The 18,754-nt window shown below is 39.2% G+C and overlaps 1 protein-coding gene across 1 annotated transcript in view; it reads left to right on the top strand.

The window, feature by feature from the left end:
- The window catches only part of LOC110029808 (cyclic nucleotide-gated ion channel 17-like), a 70,402-nt gene extending 54,337 nt beyond the window's left edge, over positions 1 to 16,065 (top strand). Inside the window, exons 6-7 of the mRNA XM_020732267.1 lie at positions 9,923 to 10,159; positions 15,175 to 16,065. Coding sequence (XP_020587926.1) covers positions 9,923 to 10,159; positions 15,175 to 15,900 — 963 coding nt within the window. The 3' untranslated portion in view covers positions 15,901 to 16,065. The remainder of the gene's footprint in view (positions 1 to 9,922; positions 10,160 to 15,174) is intronic.
- Positions 16,066 to 18,754: the final 2,689 nt, after the last annotated feature.

Raw genomic sequence — 18,754 nt, 5'->3', positions numbered from 1 at the left:
CGCGTAAGATAACTCATTTCTTCTTCTAAACTCAAAATGTTCTTTCGATCACCCCGCGTAAGGAAGAGTAACGTTTGTTGAATATTTTTTTTCTACCACAGACAACGCCACTTGATCTCTCAAAATTAAGGATGTGGTATTTGGTGTCTGGAAATTACTGTAAATGCCCTCTCTGTAAGTAATATCCGACATCCACCAAATAATATTTACCTATCACAAAAGACATTATTATGAGTTTTGATAACAAAAACTATTAGGTTAAAAAAAGTAAACCAACCTGGAGGCGGATGAGGGAAGCGTTGTCGACTATTCCTTATTGCATAGACAAAAAGACGGTTGTCATAGACACTCCTTCCCCATCCGGCCACACAAATGTGAATCACATATTGAAGTCACGTACCACCATCACATTTTGGATAGGTGACCCACATCGACCAATGTACACCACTTTCTCATGGCTGGGTGACTGTATCCACTTGTGTACCATCAATTTGCCCAATGCAGTTCTGTTTAGAGGCATTCGACATGTTAATCCCAACACAGTAAAAACATTCGTCAATTTGCCCAATGCAGTTCTGTTTAGAGGTATTCGACATGTTAATCCCAACACAGTAAAAACATTCTGTAGTAAACATAATGCAATAACAAAACTCACTTTGAAAAATGGCATGTAGCGGGGGTCGTTAGCAATTTTTTCAGAAGTTGTGTCGAATGTTGAATCTTCTGGCTTAATTATGTTTAATGCTAAGCTAATTAGTGCTCTCAGACATTCAGAGAAGTATTTGCTTATTGTCTCTGAGGAATGTTGAAATCACTTCATCGCTCATCTGATTCATTTGTTCTGAGATAGAATGTACAGTGTAATTGCCAACACCTCTCTTGTAGTAGTTTGGGAAGAACCTCCGAGGCCGTGATTGATACGTAGTTCATGAAGGAGATCGGGAAGAACCTCTGATTGGTTTGTTCTGAGATAGAAAGTACAACGTAATTGCCAATATCTCTCTTGTAGTAGTTTGGGAAGAACCTCAGAGGTCGTGGTTGATTCGTAGCTCATGAATGAGATCCAAAAAAATGGGCATAGTCATCCGAAATACGTTGCTGAATCTTATTGGGTGTCCAACGAGCATTATTGGGTGTCCAACGAGCATCTCACCCACCCATTTATCCTCAATAAATAATGACATCATGCAGTGTTCGAATAGGGATGGAGCGGTAGTATTGTAACAGTACTATAGCAATCGCTGTAGCCATAGCCATTTTTCTGCGGCGTTCTCGCTGTCGATCCATCCTGGACAACTTATTAGTTAGAGTTACATGCAATGGATAAACTGCTTCGTAACATAAAATTTAAAAAAAAAATCCCTTGCAAAATGTAAAAACTTATAAACGATAAACCATACAAATAAACTGCTAAAATACAACAAATACTACAACCACAACATTTATCAGAAATCAATGTCTTGAAAATAAATAATAAACAAACTAGAATCTAAAACTGAAAGTAGTAAAGCCAACACATAAGACACTATCAGGACACGTAAATATTCGACACGTAACTCGGGTCGCAACCTCTTGAATATTTGTTTGCGGGTTGGGTCCTCGAGCAATTTAATACATTCTAAATAAAAATCCGGATCATCCACAATTTATGGAATCCCATCTAATAAAACCATAAAGTCATCGATTGTGGTGTCATCTGCAGGAGGAGGGGGCGGAGCTGCAAACACTTCTATCAGTTTATCTATTGAGCTCTTTACGAATACCTCTGTCTTTCTTTCTTTTCTCCAGCCTGGGTCTCTTTGAGCGGCAGGTTGACTCAAGCTCCCTCGGGTTTATGCTAGGACCCTCACTAGAACTCATAACCTGCTTGGGTGGCAAGTTTGCTGAGATACCAACAAATTCCTGCTCACTTGGGTTGAACGCATGTTGAGTTATAACAACTATCCCCCTAAACATGACATAAAGTTTATCTTCCATGTCTGGGTCAATACCGCACACCCTGAATTTTTTTGCAGCTGGTACTGCCTGCAACGTTGTAGGGAGGGAGGAAGGTCTTATTAGTCAAAACAAAGCAGAAATCATAATGAGCAAAAATACATGTTAGTGTATCATTATTACCAATAATTTCTTTGTTCACCATTCTTCTGAAGCATCAATGATACGCTTAACGGGATCCCAACCCAACCTAGTGGAACCCCGTTTCAGCTCTTTTCATAACTTTCAGTCATTCTCAATTGATGTCACTTGTTCTTGAATTTTAGCCTATCATACTCCCTTCCAGTCACTTCCTTGAACCTCTTCAAAATTAAGAAAACAAACTTTGAGCACTCAAATAAAATCATTTCCATATCTATGTCCATTCCATTTGAGAAATAACATTCAAGTTAAACCATTTCCAAGGGTGATTAGCTTATGCCCAATGTTGTAAAAGAAATAGCGTTCTAAAAATTAGAGCTCGAGCGAGCTCTGTTTCCCACATTCTGATAAGTTTTAAGTCCTCTCAAGGGGCATGACTGCTTCCATACAGAAAGCCAAGTGAGGAGAAAGACACTATTGCTAAAGGCTGCAACATTTCCAAGGAGAAAGCATTGTTTCCCTACATTTGTTACATTTGTTGTCATGTTCATCTCTCAACCTTAAGAACAAGGTTGTTCACAATGCTATTTTTTTCATTTATATTAGATGAACAGGAAAAATAGCACCCAAACATCACCTATACAAAACCACAGATGATATGAAAGCCGAATCAGAAAACCAAATTCCCACAAATTCGAAGCCGCAGAGGGCAATCTAGTGGAACGAAAGGAAAATTTTGCACAGATCAGGGCCCAAAGATGAATGACATTCACCTAATAGGGCTTTAAAGAATTCCACCAAATTTATGGAAGCCGCACCTCATATAACCAAAATCTCATTTATACCAAAAACAAGGCTTTGAGCATACCACCAAAACCACAGATGGTATGGAAGCCGAATCAGAAAAGATTCCCACAAATTCGAAGCTGCGGAGGGCAATCCAGTGCAACGAAGGAAAATTTACCACAGATCAGGGCCCAAACATGAATGACATTCACCTAACAGGGCTTCAAATAATTCCCACAAAATGTATGGAAGCTGCACCTCATATAACCAAAATCTCATTTATACCAAAAACAGGGCTTCAAGCACACAACACAATACCACAGATGGTATGGAAGCCACACCAAAAAACTAATTTCCCACAAATCCAAAGCCATAGAGGGCAAACCAGTGTAACAAAAGGAAAACCACAACAAAAAAACATATGTCAAAGGAACACGAAGAAGAATTGAGGGAGACGAGAGGGAGAGGACCGATAGAGAGCAGCTAGGGCAAGCCCGATCGCGTGGGGGACAAGGGCACGCGAGGGAATTTCATCAGAAACGCAGTTATGGAAAGCGAGACACAAGGTCGATCCCGTGTCCCGCTTCTTTTAAGAAAGTAATATCTGCATTTTCGGCCCGCCCCCCAAACACTCGAACCAAACGCCAGCTCCACATTTTCAAAACGCCACACGTGGCGATAAGCTGCGCCAAATGCACACTAAGCCTATTGAGGCAAGTTCATTCAAGAAACTTTAATGAAGATGATTTAAAGTTCATCCCATGCAAGGCAAGAGCGTCACTAACTTAATTGTGATTTTTTTTTGGCTTCAACAAAAATATAGTCATCTACTATTATACCTTTATTTTTTCCCAACGCTTCTTCGGTAGCTAAGATGCTCGTTGCTTAGCTTGGAGAACCAGCAATTGATATGATCAGATAAACTTGAAGAAAGAGCAAACTAGGTGCTCAATGAACTAAAGATCAAATGCAAGGGGCTTCGGCTCTGCCGCGTGCAAACCAAAGAGGAGATCACGACTTGCGTGTAGGAGGATCGAGCAACCAGGCTTGTTAATCATGTATCATAGGGAAGAACAGGAGTTTCAGAGGCTTTTATTTGTGGTGATCCTGTCGCTGTCTTCATGACTACCCCTAGACATATGATTCTATCATCATTTTCTAGGAAAGTCTAGGAAAGAGTTTCAAAAGTCTTTGTGTTGTGCAGTCCCATGTTTGCTTTCTCAGTGACTTTGATGTGACCGTATTGCGCCATGGCAGGAAAACAGAGAAGGGGTCAACTTTGGTTCGAACTGGAAGGGGATACTGAAGGTCTTTATGTGCTACGATCCCGTGGTTAGCTTCATTGCAACCTCAAACCATGAATGTATCGTGAGGTTTTTGGCCACGATGGAGAAAGGGAGGCTTGGCGTAGATTTTGAGTGCAAGCGATTGAAGGAAATAAATAAGGGAATTTCAAAGATCTATGTCAGTTGCGATCCCGCCATTGCTTCCTCAGCTAGCTCTAATCACAACCGTATTGTGAAGATCACAATTACGAAGAGGAAGGAAGGCGAAGCCAATGTAGGATTCTTGATCTGTAGCGGAGAAAAGGGGATAGGAAAGGGGCTTTGTGCGAAACAGTGAGGATGAGAAGAAGAAAAGGGGATAGGAAAGGGGCTTTGTGCGAAACAGTGAGGATGAGAAGAGAATTGTATCTTTGAGGGTTTTGAGCAGGGGTTGGAGGATTTCTTACGACTCTCTGGCAATTTTTTCCCATGAGTTTTCTAATAATGAAGTGCGCAATCGTTGACGGCATTCAGAGGTAGGAGTAGGAAATCTCATTTATACCAAAAACAAGGCTTTGAGCACACCACCAAAACCACAGATGGTATGGAAGCCGAATCAGAAAAGATTCCCACAAATTCGAAGCCGCGGAGGGCAATCCAGTGCAACGAAGGAAAATTTACCACAGATCAGGGCCCAAACATGAATGACATTCACCTAACAGGGCTTCAAATAATTCCCACAAAATGTATGGAAGCCGCACCTCATATAACCAAAATCTCATTTATACCAAAAACAAGGCTTTGAGCACACCACCAAAACCACAGATGGTATGGAAGCCGAATCAGAAAAGATTCCCACAAATTCGAAGCCGCGGAGGGCAATCCAGTGCAACGAAGGAAAATTTACCACAGATCAGGGCCCAAACATGAATGACATTCACCTAACAGGGCTTCAAATAATTCCCACAAAATGTATGGAAGCCGCACCTCATATAACCAAAATCTCATTTATACCAAAAACAAGGCTTTGAGCACACCACCAAAACCACAGATGGTATGGAAGCCGAATCAGAAAAGATTCCCACAAATTCGAAGCCGCGGAGGGCAATCCAGTGCAACGAAGGAAAATTTACCACAGATCAGGGCCCAAACATGAATGACATTCACCTAACAGGGCTTCAAATAATTCCCACAAAATGTATGGAAGCCGCACCTCATATAACCAAAATCTCATTTATACCAAAAACAAGGCTTTGAGCACACCACCAAAACCACAGATGGTATGGAAGCCGAATCAGAAAAGATTCCCACAAATTCGAAGCCGCGGAGGGCAATCCAGTGCAACGAAGGAAAATTTACCACAGATCAGGGCCCAAACATGAATGACATTCACCTAACAGGGCTTCAAATAATTCCCACAAAATGTATGGAAGCCGCACCTCATATAACCAAAATCTCATTTATACCAAAAACAAGGCTTTGAGCACACCACCAAAACCACAGATGGTATGGAAGCCGAATCAGAAAAGATTCCCACAAATTCGAAGCCGCGGAGGGCAATCCAGTGCAACGAAGGAAAATTTACCACAGATCAGGGCCCAAACATGAATGACATTCACCTAACAGGGCTTCAAATAATTCCCACAAAATGTATGGAAGCCGCACCTCATATAACCAAAATCTCATTTATACCAAAAACAAGGCTTTGAGCATACCACCAAAACCACAGATGGTATGGAAGCCGAATCAGAAAAGATTCCCACAAATTCGAAGCTGCGGAGGGCAATCCAGTGCAACGAAGGAAAATTTACCACAGATCAGGGCCCAAACATGAATGACATTCACCTAACAGGGCTTCAAATAATTCCCACAAAATGTATGGAAGCTGCACCTCATATAACCAAAATCTCATTTATACCAAAAACAGGGCTTCAAGCACACAACACAATACCACAGATGGTATGGAAGCCACACCAAAAAACTAATTTCCCACAAATCCAAAGCCATAGAGGGCAAACCAGTGTAACAAAAGGAAAACCACAACAAAAAAACATATGTCAAAGGAACACGAAGAAGAATTGAGGGAGACGAGAGGGAGAGGACCGATAGAGAGCAGCTAGGGCAAGCCCGATCGCGTGGGGGACAAGGGCACGCGAGGGAATTTCATCAGAAACGCAGTTATGGAAAGCGAGACACAAGGTCGATCCCGTGTCCCGCTTCTTTTAAGAAAGTAATATCTGCATTTTCGGCCCGCCCCCCAAACACTCGAACCAAACGCCAGCTCCACATTTTCAAAACGCCACACGTGGCGATAAGCTGCGCCAAATGCACACTAAGCCTATTGAGGCAAGTTCATTCAAGAAACTTTAATGAAGATGATTTAAAGTTCATCCCATGCAAGGCAAGAGCGTCACTAACTTAATTGTGATTTTTTTTTGGCTTCAACAAAAATATAGTCATCTACTATTATACCTTTATTTTTTCCCAACGCTTCTTCGGTAGCTAAGATGCTCGTTGCTTAGCTTGGAGAACCAGCAATTGATATGATCAGATAAACTTGAAGAAAGAGCAAACTAGGTGCTCAATGAACTAAAGATCAAATGCAAGGGGCTTCGGCTCTGCCGCGTGCAAACCAAAGAGGAGATCACGACTTGCGTGTAGGAGGATCGAGCAACCAGGCTTGTTAATCATGTATCATAGGGAAGAACAGGAGTTTCAGAGGCTTTTATTTGTGGTGATCCCGTCGCTGTCTTCATGACTACCCCTAGACATATGATTCTATCATCATTTTCTAGGAAAGTCTAGGAAAGAGTTTCAAAAGTCTTTGTGTTGTGCAGTCCCATGTTTGCTTTCTCAGTGACTTTGATGTGACCGTATTGCGCCATGGCAGGAAAACAGAGAAGGGGTCAACTTTGGTTCGAACTGGAAGGGGATACTGAAGGTCTTTATGTGCTACGATCCCGTGGTTAGCTTCATTGCAACCTCAAACCATGAATGTATCGTGAGGTTTTTGGCCACGATGGAGAAAGGGAGGCTTGGCGTAGATTTTGAGTGCAAGCGATTGAAGGAAATAAATAAGGGAATTTCAAAGATCTATGTCAGTTGCGATCCCGCCATTGCTTCCTCAGCTAGCTCTAATCACAACCGTATTGTGAAGATCACAATTACGAAGAGGAAGGAAGGCGAAGCCAATGTAGGATTCTTGATCTGTAGCGGAGAAAAGGGGATAGGAAAGGGGCTTTGTGCGAAACAGTGAGGATGAGAAGAGAATTGTATCTTTGAGGGTTTTGAGCAGGGGTTGGAGGATTTCTTACGACTCTCTGGCAATTTTTTCCCATGAGTTTTCTAATAATGAAGTGCGCAATCGTTGACGGCATTCAGAGGTAGGAGTAGGTAGGGCTGTAACTTTTTTTTTTTTTTATGGTCGACATCTGCCTCCCAAAAAATATGATGTGTGCTTGAAGTAGATCATGTTTGTTGTAAATTAATTGACCATACGAATCTCCCAATCCATTTAGTTGTCAAGTTGAGAGTTCAACTTTGTGGATCTCTGAGGAAAAGTCACGGATGTCGACACAATATGAATTTCACATTGGAGATACAAGCTTATATCATCATAGTCCAACTTTAGTTCACGTCACCTCTAATTAATTATCATTAATTTTGCAAGGAAATTGAGTTTTTCCTCAACTTTATATTTTTTTGTCCTATGCTTTATGCTTTAAAGGCCTAGCACTTGATGCTTCAATGGACTCATTGACGACTAAACTCTCTTAGTTCAACTTCGAGCTTTATATGAACTCTGTGATAAATACTTTTTTCTTATGCTTTTTATCTTAACGGACTTGTTGAAATTTTTAGTTTCAATCCCTTCGAAATTTTAGAGCCCCTTTTCTCTTAATTTTATGTCTTAATTTGGTATATTAACATACTTCATGAATGACTTAACCTAAATTATCTCTACGGACATTTCGGGAGAATGTCCATACCTTCAGTCGTAGCTTTATGCATTGGTGGACTTGTTGAAGGAATTGAACTGAGTTGTCTCTATGGACTGGTCAGGTGAATGAACATACATTTATTTCTTGCTTTGTGCTTTGACAGACTTGTTGAAGGATGTATACCAGCGACCTAGCTTTTGGAGTTATGTTGAGTCAGTGGCTAGAGATAGTTGCTCCCGTGCTTTGCGCTTTATTAGACTTATTGGTGATTGATTCCCCTTAGTTTAACATCGAGCTTTGAACGAACTATGGGAACGTCTTCGATTCATTACTTTACGCATGATCAGATCTTTTTGAAAGTAGTTTGGGTTTTCTAAACAGTGAGTTTAGCTTGATGTTTTTTGAGCAATAATCATTTCTTTTGATTTTTCTTGACCTTTTGACCAATAAAAAAATCTTTTTGATCTAATTTTCTTTGATTTATCAAGTCAAATAGTCTTGAAACTTGACAGTTTTTGTATCAAACTAGCCAAAAAAAAGCTTCTTATTGTGGCCATTTTTATGGTTTGTTGAGTGAAGAGAACTGCTAGCGAATCAATCATATTTGAGATTGTTAAGTTCGACCTACAGGATCTTTTTGAGTCCTAGGATTAGATTGTAGGGAGCTTGTGCTTCTTCAACTTAATAGACATAAGCTTATATACTTGGCAGTCTTCTTTTTTATATCACAAGGCCTTGAAACTTATATTTTGGTAGGAATGTGACTTATTCTTCATGGGATGTCCTTATAATACCTTACGAACCCTCCCTTTTGTAATTTATTAATGATTAAGTGCTCTTATATTTTATTATTTCCTTTAAAAATTAATGTCGGGGAAATTTTCTCATCTTCTCAAAATTTTAAAAGTGCTATTTTCTTTTGAATTACTATTAAGTTTGATGCGGAGCTTTCTTGCGTGGATGCGGCACGCGGGAGTGGGGTTCCCTGCAGCAGGAGTGCGGGAGCAAAGTCTCCCGCAACGAACCAGCCTGTCTATTGAAAACCTGTCCAGGGGAATCCCGAGCCAAGTGGCCCGGGCGAGAATCCTGATGGGGCGAGCGGTCTCCCACACTTCGTCCCTTGTCGTTTCTGCTTCTTCTCCTTGGGGAAACTTTTAATGGCTATTGTGGAGTATTTCCACCCCTTGTGTGTAGCAGTTTCATTTTCTTCTTTCGTTTTCCTCTCCAATAGGAGTCTATATATTGCTATTTTCAGATTTTTAGGGCAGTTTTTGCTGTGTTGATTTCAAATTCTTGTGTGGAATCCTATTTCCCCTTTGTGGGCTGTATCTGAAAAGGTGGTGGGGCTCCGACTGTATCCTACTCCTAGGTGGTGATTGCATCTCCCTTTTTATCTTTCCTACTTAGTCTCCTCTACTACCCTTAGATGCCGACCATCCCCAACTGCTTCCCCCATTGTTGCCGCCCCCGTTTCTACTGCAGCAACTTGTTGCCCAGCTCTTTCTCCTCAACTTTTCCTAACTGCATGCCCTCCCAACTGCTGTCATGTTACTCCCAGCTGCCATCTCACCTTCCCGGCTCGCTATCCTACCTTCCAACCAACCTCCACCGCCCTTGGGATACACTCTCGAGGTGTTTGTTTGTGTCGTTTGTATTTTGGTGTTGTTATTTCCAATTTGTGTGTTGTAACCCTCTTTTCCTATTAATAAAAGTTCATTTTATGATTTGGGTCTTTTCCTCTCTTGGTATCAAAGCTTAACTGTACATATGCAAATATCAATCTGCACTATTATATAATTGATTTAGATCTATGCTTTTTTTGTAATATTTGATAGAAAAGCTTCAAATTTGTAGACCTATTTGCAATCTGTTACCATAAAGCTTGAGGAATGGAGGTTAAAGAAACGGGATACTGAACAATGGATGAGGCACCGCCAGCTACCTCAGGAATTGCGGGAACGGGTCAAACGTTTTGTACAGTATAAGTGGTTTGCAACCCGAGGTGTGGACGAAGAGGCTGTATTACAAGATCTGCCGGGCGATCTTCGGCGAGATATTCAATGCCATTTATGCTTGGATCTTGTCCGCAGGGTATGCAGCTGTTTTTAACTGCAATTTATTTAAGTGATTATTTATTTATTTTTATTTTGGATGAATTTGTCATTTTGATTTAGAATACTAATTTATCAATTTAAATAGCGACACTGTGAAGGAATGAATCTTGAAATCAATTGGCTTTATGTTGATATATTAGCTTTTGTTGCTTAGAATAATAAAAGGCAAATCATCAATTTCTGGCAGTTTCCTTTTATTGCTGGAACTTCCCTCTGGAGAGCGCTGCAAGCAAATTAAATTGACAACTTTCTTGTCTCTCTTTATATTAATCATTTTCAGCTATAAAACAAGTTAATGCAGAAAATGTAACTTTCAGTAAATCATTCTTTCGAGACATTCATAGATTGTGTAATTAACGGTTGTTAATTATGAATATTATTTCTTCTTTTTTTTACTTCCAACTGATGTGCATTTTAACTAAAGCCTTAATGTACTTTCCTTTCTTGCATCGTAGCCACAGCAGTGGTTGGTTTATGCTTATGTTTTACAATGTACTTGTTTAAAGCAATTTGTTTTTGTTGCAACTAATCAATGAAATTAGTACAATATGAAGTAATTACAAGTAATTATTAAATAATAAAGAGGAAACTGAAATACACCATTAAACTGACTTGAAAACAAAGAAGTGCCCTTCTGGAGGACAAAGAGATCCCTAAGGGTTTTCATTTATTGCATCTTGCTTGTAGTTTTGTGAACCTTGATGAGTGGCAATACATTCTCTTTCTATTTTTTCCCATCCTAGTAAGCAGAATTTGAAACATTTTATCCACTTGTGCTTTGTTTCTAGGAATGCTGTCACCAGTATAATAAGATTGCTTAGGATTTGGGTCATCAACACTCTCGACAGCACGATGATCACGAGTAGCTGACACATCAGGTGGATCTCATTCAAATGTTCATGTATGCAAATGGGGTGTTGACCACCTCCCTAGGGTTTAGAATAGCTAAGGAAGGCCTCTAATTCGATGAAAAGGTATAAAGTTGGTTCCAAACTTCGTGTACAAGCCATATCTAAAACAGTAAGAGCTAGAACCACAATGTTTGGTAGATTTTGATATTTGGTATGTTCCCCCATATCCATAGTGTTAGGTTCAATAAAAAATTATTCCCTATGTTCCTTTGAGCCTTGAAATATCTAGTAACTAAGAATTTTACAAAAAGAACAATAGGAAGACATGCACTTAAACATTTTGCTAATAATCACTCGCTATGGAACTGATCCAAATCTCTTTTTCAAAGGCATAGTAGCATCCATTATAATTTATAACCTTAACTACAAACAGCCTAGAGAGCTAACATTCATTTATAAATGCTTGCCAAAAATATAATCAACAGTGTATAGAGTGGATTGGTTGGAATAGTGTAACTCAAAGTCAAGAAAAAGCAATCCAATTTAGATTTAGAGGTTTTGCCTTCGAATAATCGAAGTATGGAGGCCACTTAAACATCCAAATTCAAAAACTATCCACATACCATGATCTCTGCAAGAAAAGTCTTGAATAATATGCTTCTAAGGATTGTTTGATAAGAACATGCCAAGAGTCAACAAGCCAATTATAGTAAAAGTAAATGGAGATATCAACTTAGAGATATCATCTTAAAAGAAAAAAAAGAACAAGTTTATCATGCAGGTGGATGGCAAATTAATTTGAGGTGGTTATGAGCTTTGTTGAAAAAATTGAGGAAAAAGTGGAGGAAGCAAAGTTGAAATCTTGGTAATTCTTCACACGACAGCCTTAGCGAAAGAATGAGGAGTGCATGAGCAAAAATCTCAACAAAAATAGATATCCTAGATGCGAGAAACTTGCACGAATTTTATAGGGTCAACAAGATAACTGGCAGTGGAGGAGGATTTGGTTCCAAATTAAAAGCCATATTTAATAGGGCTTCCGTATAACAATTATAAAATAGATATGTGAGAGTAATCAATGTTGGACGTAATATGGTGGGTTCGATGGATGTTTAACAGAAAGTGGACTAAAAGGTTGAACAAAAGATAATGAGCAATAGAGAGATTCAAATTGGAGGTGGCCTATAGTTGCGAGGGCATTGAATTTGATGCAAGAGTGACTGATACCAGAGACATAGTGTCAGCAAAGATATCTATATTATTCACATTGGATGGACGGGATCGGGATGCCTGTGCTAACGGGCATCAATGCCATAGTTCTGCCTACACGGAGTGAGTCATTGCAAATGACCACAAGGAGATAGTGTGACTGTAAACATAAAAAAGTTGTTGGAGTGCGACCATAAACCTACATGAGTTAATTTTGTATCATCATCTTCGTTAAGAGAATAATTTAACGGACGAAGCTTAAAATGATCATGAAGAGCAAGAAAAGCCCACAATTACTGTACCCATGGAGGCTCTTGATTGGTTCTTGAGGAGGGTTGTTGTTATGATCTGAGTTCCTTCTATCATCTTGGTTCTTGAGGGTTGTTGTTATGATCTGAGTTCCTTCTATCATTATCATTTGGATTGGGGGTAGTAAGCCCTTGGTTGAAGTCATCATTCCGTGAGTGCCGCCAATTGTCTTCCTTAAATATTGATCTGGAATGGCCATGTGCGCAGCCTTAAGACTTACACCTGATTTGATTGTTTGAATATGTAGCTGGCACATGAATGAGATCAAATGATGAGGATGTGCCTTAGAAAAGTGGACCGATCAATGGCACATACTTTTAACAAATATGGAAAGCTATTTGGGGATTGATGCTGATTTCATAGCTATTAAAGAGACTGATTTCGGAGTAAACCCAAATCACGATGCTTGACACAATTGTATTAATGACCTAAACAAGGTTACAATGAAGACTAAAAAAAAAAAGACAACGTACAAAACAAAGCGTAAAACAAAAGATTACAAATAAAAACTCGACAAAAGAAGACATGACAAACTTGATGAGGGAATCTGGGTGGTGGTGCAAGGCAAGCGGCTGCGGTGAAGTCCGGAGAGGTGACTCGCTGCTATGGAAGGGATGACAACAAATCAACGAGGGTAGGGCCGTTAAACCGCAGTTGGAGGAAGCTTGGAAGGGGCAGCGGTGGTCTTGGCCTGCAAGGAAGTTGTAGGGAGAGTTTGTTGGTCTGCTATTGGAGCGACGCTATCAAGGGCAGCGGTGGTTGTGGCCTGCCAGAAAAGAAGAGCAGGGGCTACAGGCGGTTGAAGGGTTGTTGCAGCCTGCTGGAAGAACAGGGGGCGGCAGCAATTTGCAGGCATGCAGGGAGATCAGTGGGGCCTGCTGTAGTGATGAGAAGCGGTTGACAGAAGCAGGGAGGGTGGACGGATAGATAAAGATCTCGGCGTGGTCGAGGTACAACCGGAGCAGTGGAAACGATCACCACCTCGGACGAGGGACAACGGAAGCACTACCTTGATGTCGGTACAACCCTCTAAGGAAAAATACCAAGGCCCACCTGAATTCATATATAAAAAACAAGACCCCTAACTCCAAGCACATTATCTCCTATTTATAAGAGAGTAACCTCTTTTAAGAAAAAAAACTTAAAATAAGGAGAATAAAATCAGATTTCAGATTTTAGGAAAGATTTTGTAAAATAAGTAAGGAGAATAAAATCAGATTTTTGATTTTAGGAAAGACTTTTAAAATAAGAAGGGGGGAGAATAAAATCACATCTCTAAATTTAGGAAAGGATTTAAATTAGAAAGAGTCTGGGGGAGAAAGTAAGAAAAGAAGGAAAGGATGGAAACAGGAAGGGAGGGAAGAGGAAGGAGGGGGCGGCAGCCCTCCTCCCTTGAGGACCAGCCGGTCCAACCAGGCTGGGCCGAGCCCAAGCTAGTCCTCCCCTGAGCCCTGCGTCAGAGACAATGGTCTGTTCCTTTTGTTATTCCCTGTTTTCCTTCAAAATCCAAACGTGCAAGTAGAAAATCTGCAACGCAGGAAGTCTGCTGACTAACACTAAGAATTTCTGTATCTTTAGAAAATGAAGTTTAAACCATCAAATCAAACAATTATAGGAAATATTTATAATTTAAGCACATCAGCAATCTGCAAAAGTGTCAGTAGTCTCACAGCATGCTTCTTTACTGCAGCTTCCAGCTATTTCTTATCTTTATTTCAATCGGAAATGCAGGCAAAGTGCATAGTAAAAAATCAAATTCTGAGAAATAGTGTTGGCTACTTGAATCTGGTTTTGCTATAACATGAGTTCCTTGAGCATGCATCTACAGGTTTTCCTATTAGAGGCTGAAGAAAGCTAGTGATAAATAGAGTCTACTTTCAGTTAAGATAAAATTTTGATACAATAATCACAATTAAATCATCTTAAGGCTGTTATGTTATCCAGCTATTTATGATTCTAAGAGAGGAGGTTGAGTTATAAAGCGTTGGCTATGATTCATTGCTAACTAGAAATAACTTCAGAAATTTATTGTTTGTAAAGCATTTGGAGAATTCGAGGCCTTCTCCCTTGGAAATGATTCTTATTACTTGATGCTGAAATCCACATGTTTAATTCACTGATCTTTCTTGATTATGGATATCAAGAATTTATCATCAATATATTGCCTTAAGTGGTCTATAGGGCTACTATCCTTTGCATTTCTAATTTTCCCCATTTATTGTGGTTTAAATGTTGGATTCGATTCTACATGTTAAGCCTATAATTATTTTTCTCCCTCGGGGAATGATTTACATATATGTACAACAATAGAAAAAATGGGGCCATTTAACATGAATGCTAAATAATTCTTATTTATTTACGTATCTAACACCTAAACATTCATATTTACATGCCTACCACTCAAATCTTCAACATCACATTAAAAAAAAGACCACCGTCACTATCTTTTTAAGAATAGAATACACCTTTTAATGCATAGTTTTATGACACTAAGGTGTTATAGTGTAAATATCAATCTTGGCTGTTAGATCTTTAAATACTACCAAAAAAAATAAAAAAAATCTGATGATTTGCCTAAAAAATAAAAAAAAATAAAAAAAATCTGATGATTTGCCATGTGCAGGTTCCTTTTTTCTCCCAGATGGATGATCCGCTCCTCGATGCAATATGTGAGCGCTTAGTTTCATCCCTATACACTGAAGGTTCTTACATTGTTCGCGAAGGCGATCCTGTAACTGAGATGTTATTTGTGATCCGTGGAAAGCTCGAGAGCTCAACCACCAATGGCGGTCAAACAGGTTTCTTCAACTCCATAACTCTAAGGGCGGGTGACTTTTGTGGAGAAGAGCTTCTTTCATGGGCCTTACTTCCAACCACAAACCTTCCCTCCTCTACTCGAACCGTTCGGGCTCTTGTTGAAGTAGAGGCCTTTGCTTTAAGGGCAGATGATCTAAATTTTGTGGCTAGCCAATTCAGGAGGCTCCATAGCAAGAAACTTCAACATACCTTTAGGTTCTACTCCCATCATTGGAGAACGTGGGCTGCTTGCTTCATTCAAGCATGGTGGCGCAGGTATAAGAGAAGGATGTCTAAGACTCATAGCTTGGGTGAGTCATTCTTCTCTGCAGCTGAAAGCATAGCTACTCATGAATCTGAGGACGAATATGAGGATGTGGCTGGTCGAAACTCATCAAACGCCTCTCAACTCGAGCAAAATATTGGAGCCAAGATTCTGCCTTTGAAGTTTTCTAAAAGCACCAGGAGGGGAGCCCAGAGAAGTGAAGGCGTTGATATATCCAAGTTGAGGAAGCCTGATGAGCCTGATTTTTCTGCTGATGATCATGACTAGTGCTAATTCTGGAATGCCACAATTGTGATGAACCTAAAAAATGAAAATCTTCTCTCTAGCTCCTTGGGAGCCAACCCAGCAATGAAGTGAGTCCGACTGTTCAATTTTAATAGGGAAATTTACATACTTAGCACTCAATTCTTATATATTTACATATCTCTCGTCTAGGGTTTCATATTTACATGCATAGAATTGTTGATGTTTTAAACCTATGCATGAAAATGTGTATTTCACTTTTAAAAAGTGATAATAGAGCTATTTTTTATGCAATATTAAAGATTTTAGTCCCATGTGTGTAAATATGAAAGTTTGAGTATGAGATATGTAAATTCATAAGAATAATGTGCTGTGCATGTAAATGCCTCATTTTAATAATGTCATTTGTAAACGTGAAATTTCTAAACCTTCCGAAGTATTTATTACCAGTTTGATATGTCATAAAATTTGGCGTACATTGTTTTGGGTTGATGTGTGCATCGGTCTAGTTTTAAACTCTCATAGTGAGCATGTATAATGAAAACATCCTTCTTGTTACCAGACTGATCATAAATAAGCACTGCCGTGGCAGATTTCTTAGTTTGTTAAAAAGTACTAGAAAGTTGTGAAATAGACTGTTATTCTTTGCTGGTAACTATAACATTTATGGTTGTTTGTGAAATTATTTCGTATAGTGCTCATTAGAAATCATGCTTATAAAAATATTGAAGTTTAACAATTTTCTTATTTGATTGGATATAGTTATGCATTGTGAGTAATTTTAACTTCTTAAATTTTTGCAGAGCTATCAAAAGTTATAATTTTATTTTTTGCATTTCAAAGGAATGAATATAAATCTTTTGATGTACCCCTTTACTAATAGTTTAGTTCATCACATGGTGAAACTGAAGCTAAAGGAATCATTTCAGAAATACAAAATACTTGATAATCTTTATCAGCATAAGAAATTATTTGAAGTCGGTGATCTCATTATGATATATGTCAACAAGCATAGATATCCTTCTAAGATGTATAATGAATTAAAAGTTTTGACTCATTTTTGGTGAAGAAGAAACTCGATGATACTGCATATTTGATTAATCTACAGAATGATCTAAAGATTTTAAACATCTTTAATGCTAAAAACATAATGAGTACACCCAACAAATGTAGCCGCCACTTTTAAAGCTGACTTTGTGTCTTGGTTTTCAAAGGGTGGAATGGATTGATGCCCTCACTTTAGATGTTCATATTCCGTTTGTCTTAAGTAGGGATGCCAATTTGGTTCAATAATCATGTTTTTGCTTGTTTTGAAATTGGCCCTGCTCAAATAAGATTGACTTGAATCTGACCCATTTACATGTGTTCAAATATTTGACTTGAACTGCCTAAATAATAATAAAAAAAGACTCGTGCAATTGCACACACAATTTCTATATTAACATGACCAATTAACCCAAATATGAATCATTTAACCCAATTATAATCTTCATCAAGTTGGTCATCCTGTTTAATCTCTTGACACTTAATGCAAGGTCTACCAACATTTTTATTTTCATTGGATGTCAGCAAATGATCCACCCAACTCCAACAATCATAAATGTCTTTATATTTTTAAGATTTGATATCCGACTTAACCCAAACAACAACAATATGCAAATATTGTTACTGAAAAAAAGTCAATAAACGATTACAATAATCACATGAGAAAGTGAAAAATAACAATATACACAACCAAACTCAACTAAAGCGTACCACAAGGATGGTGACTAGTGAAGGAGGTTGTGAGTTGGTCGTGGGTGCGACAAGAAAGGGGAAGGAGAGTGTTGATTTGCGGCAGGGTGAAGTTTGGTGGCTGTGAAAAGTGGTGGGGAGGTTGCGGGTGGCCAAGACATCAATTAAGTGGTAGGGAGCGGGTTCGGGAAGGTTGGAACAAAAGCTTGGATGCAAGGGAAGTGATTTTGAGAGGCTGAGGAAGTGGATAGGTGACATGAGTGGGTCGACTGGGTGTTGGAAGGCGGTGTTGATGGATGGAAGCAAGTTGGGAGGGTCTAAGTGGTAGGCAGTTGTAGAAAATAACAAGGTGGCTGTTGTCCGGGTGGTTGCAACGAGTATGACGACGATGGCAACAGAGAGCAGGTTGCAGAGCACGTGGGAAGGCCGAGAATAATCACCACCTCGGACAAGATACAACTGAAGCACTACCCATCATCGAATACATCTCTAGAAGGAAAAATCTGGATGTTGATTGCTATCCTGCCAGAAAACATGAAGAAAAATGCCCCAAAACATATATATATATATATATATATATTTGAAAAGATGTTATTTAATAGTTCAATCTTGCCAATTTTATTACTTAGGACTTATATTTGCATAATACCCGATTATACAAATAGCCTACAGAGAAATGAGGGTTTACATCGTATCGTACGATAACCTCGGAACCTAAAGCGAGTTAGGACTTATGCTGCACAAAATGATTGTACAAGAGCCTAAAAAGGGAGTGTGAGGATTTACGCCACGCTAGGCGAGCTACCTCGAAGCCCTATGTGTTATTATTATACTAGGAAGAGATAAATGCTGAAGAAGATCTTCTTGCTGCTCGCTCCAAGCTCCTCGTCCTGCTGCCCACAAAGTTGGCTCCAAACTCCTGTCGTCGCGATGGCTCCAGGGTTTAAGTATTTGAAAATAGTAGTTTATGTTTCACAGTTTTGATATCAGTGTTTTGGTTTTGCATGCAGGGTAATAAAATTACAGTTTAAACACTACCCATCATCGAATACATCTCTAGAAGGAAAAATCTGGATGTTGATTGCTATCCTGCCAGAAAACATGAAGAAAAATGCCCCAAAACATATATATATATATATATATA

The sequence above is a fragment of the Phalaenopsis equestris genome, unplaced genomic scaffold, assembly GCF_001263595.1.
Source record: "Phalaenopsis equestris unplaced genomic scaffold, ASM126359v1 Scaffold000606, whole genome shotgun sequence".
NCBI lineage: Eukaryota > Viridiplantae > Streptophyta > Magnoliopsida > Asparagales > Orchidaceae > Phalaenopsis > Phalaenopsis equestris.
The sequence above is the reverse complement of the archived record's forward strand: the minus strand, read 5'-3'. Positions and strand labels throughout refer to the sequence as shown.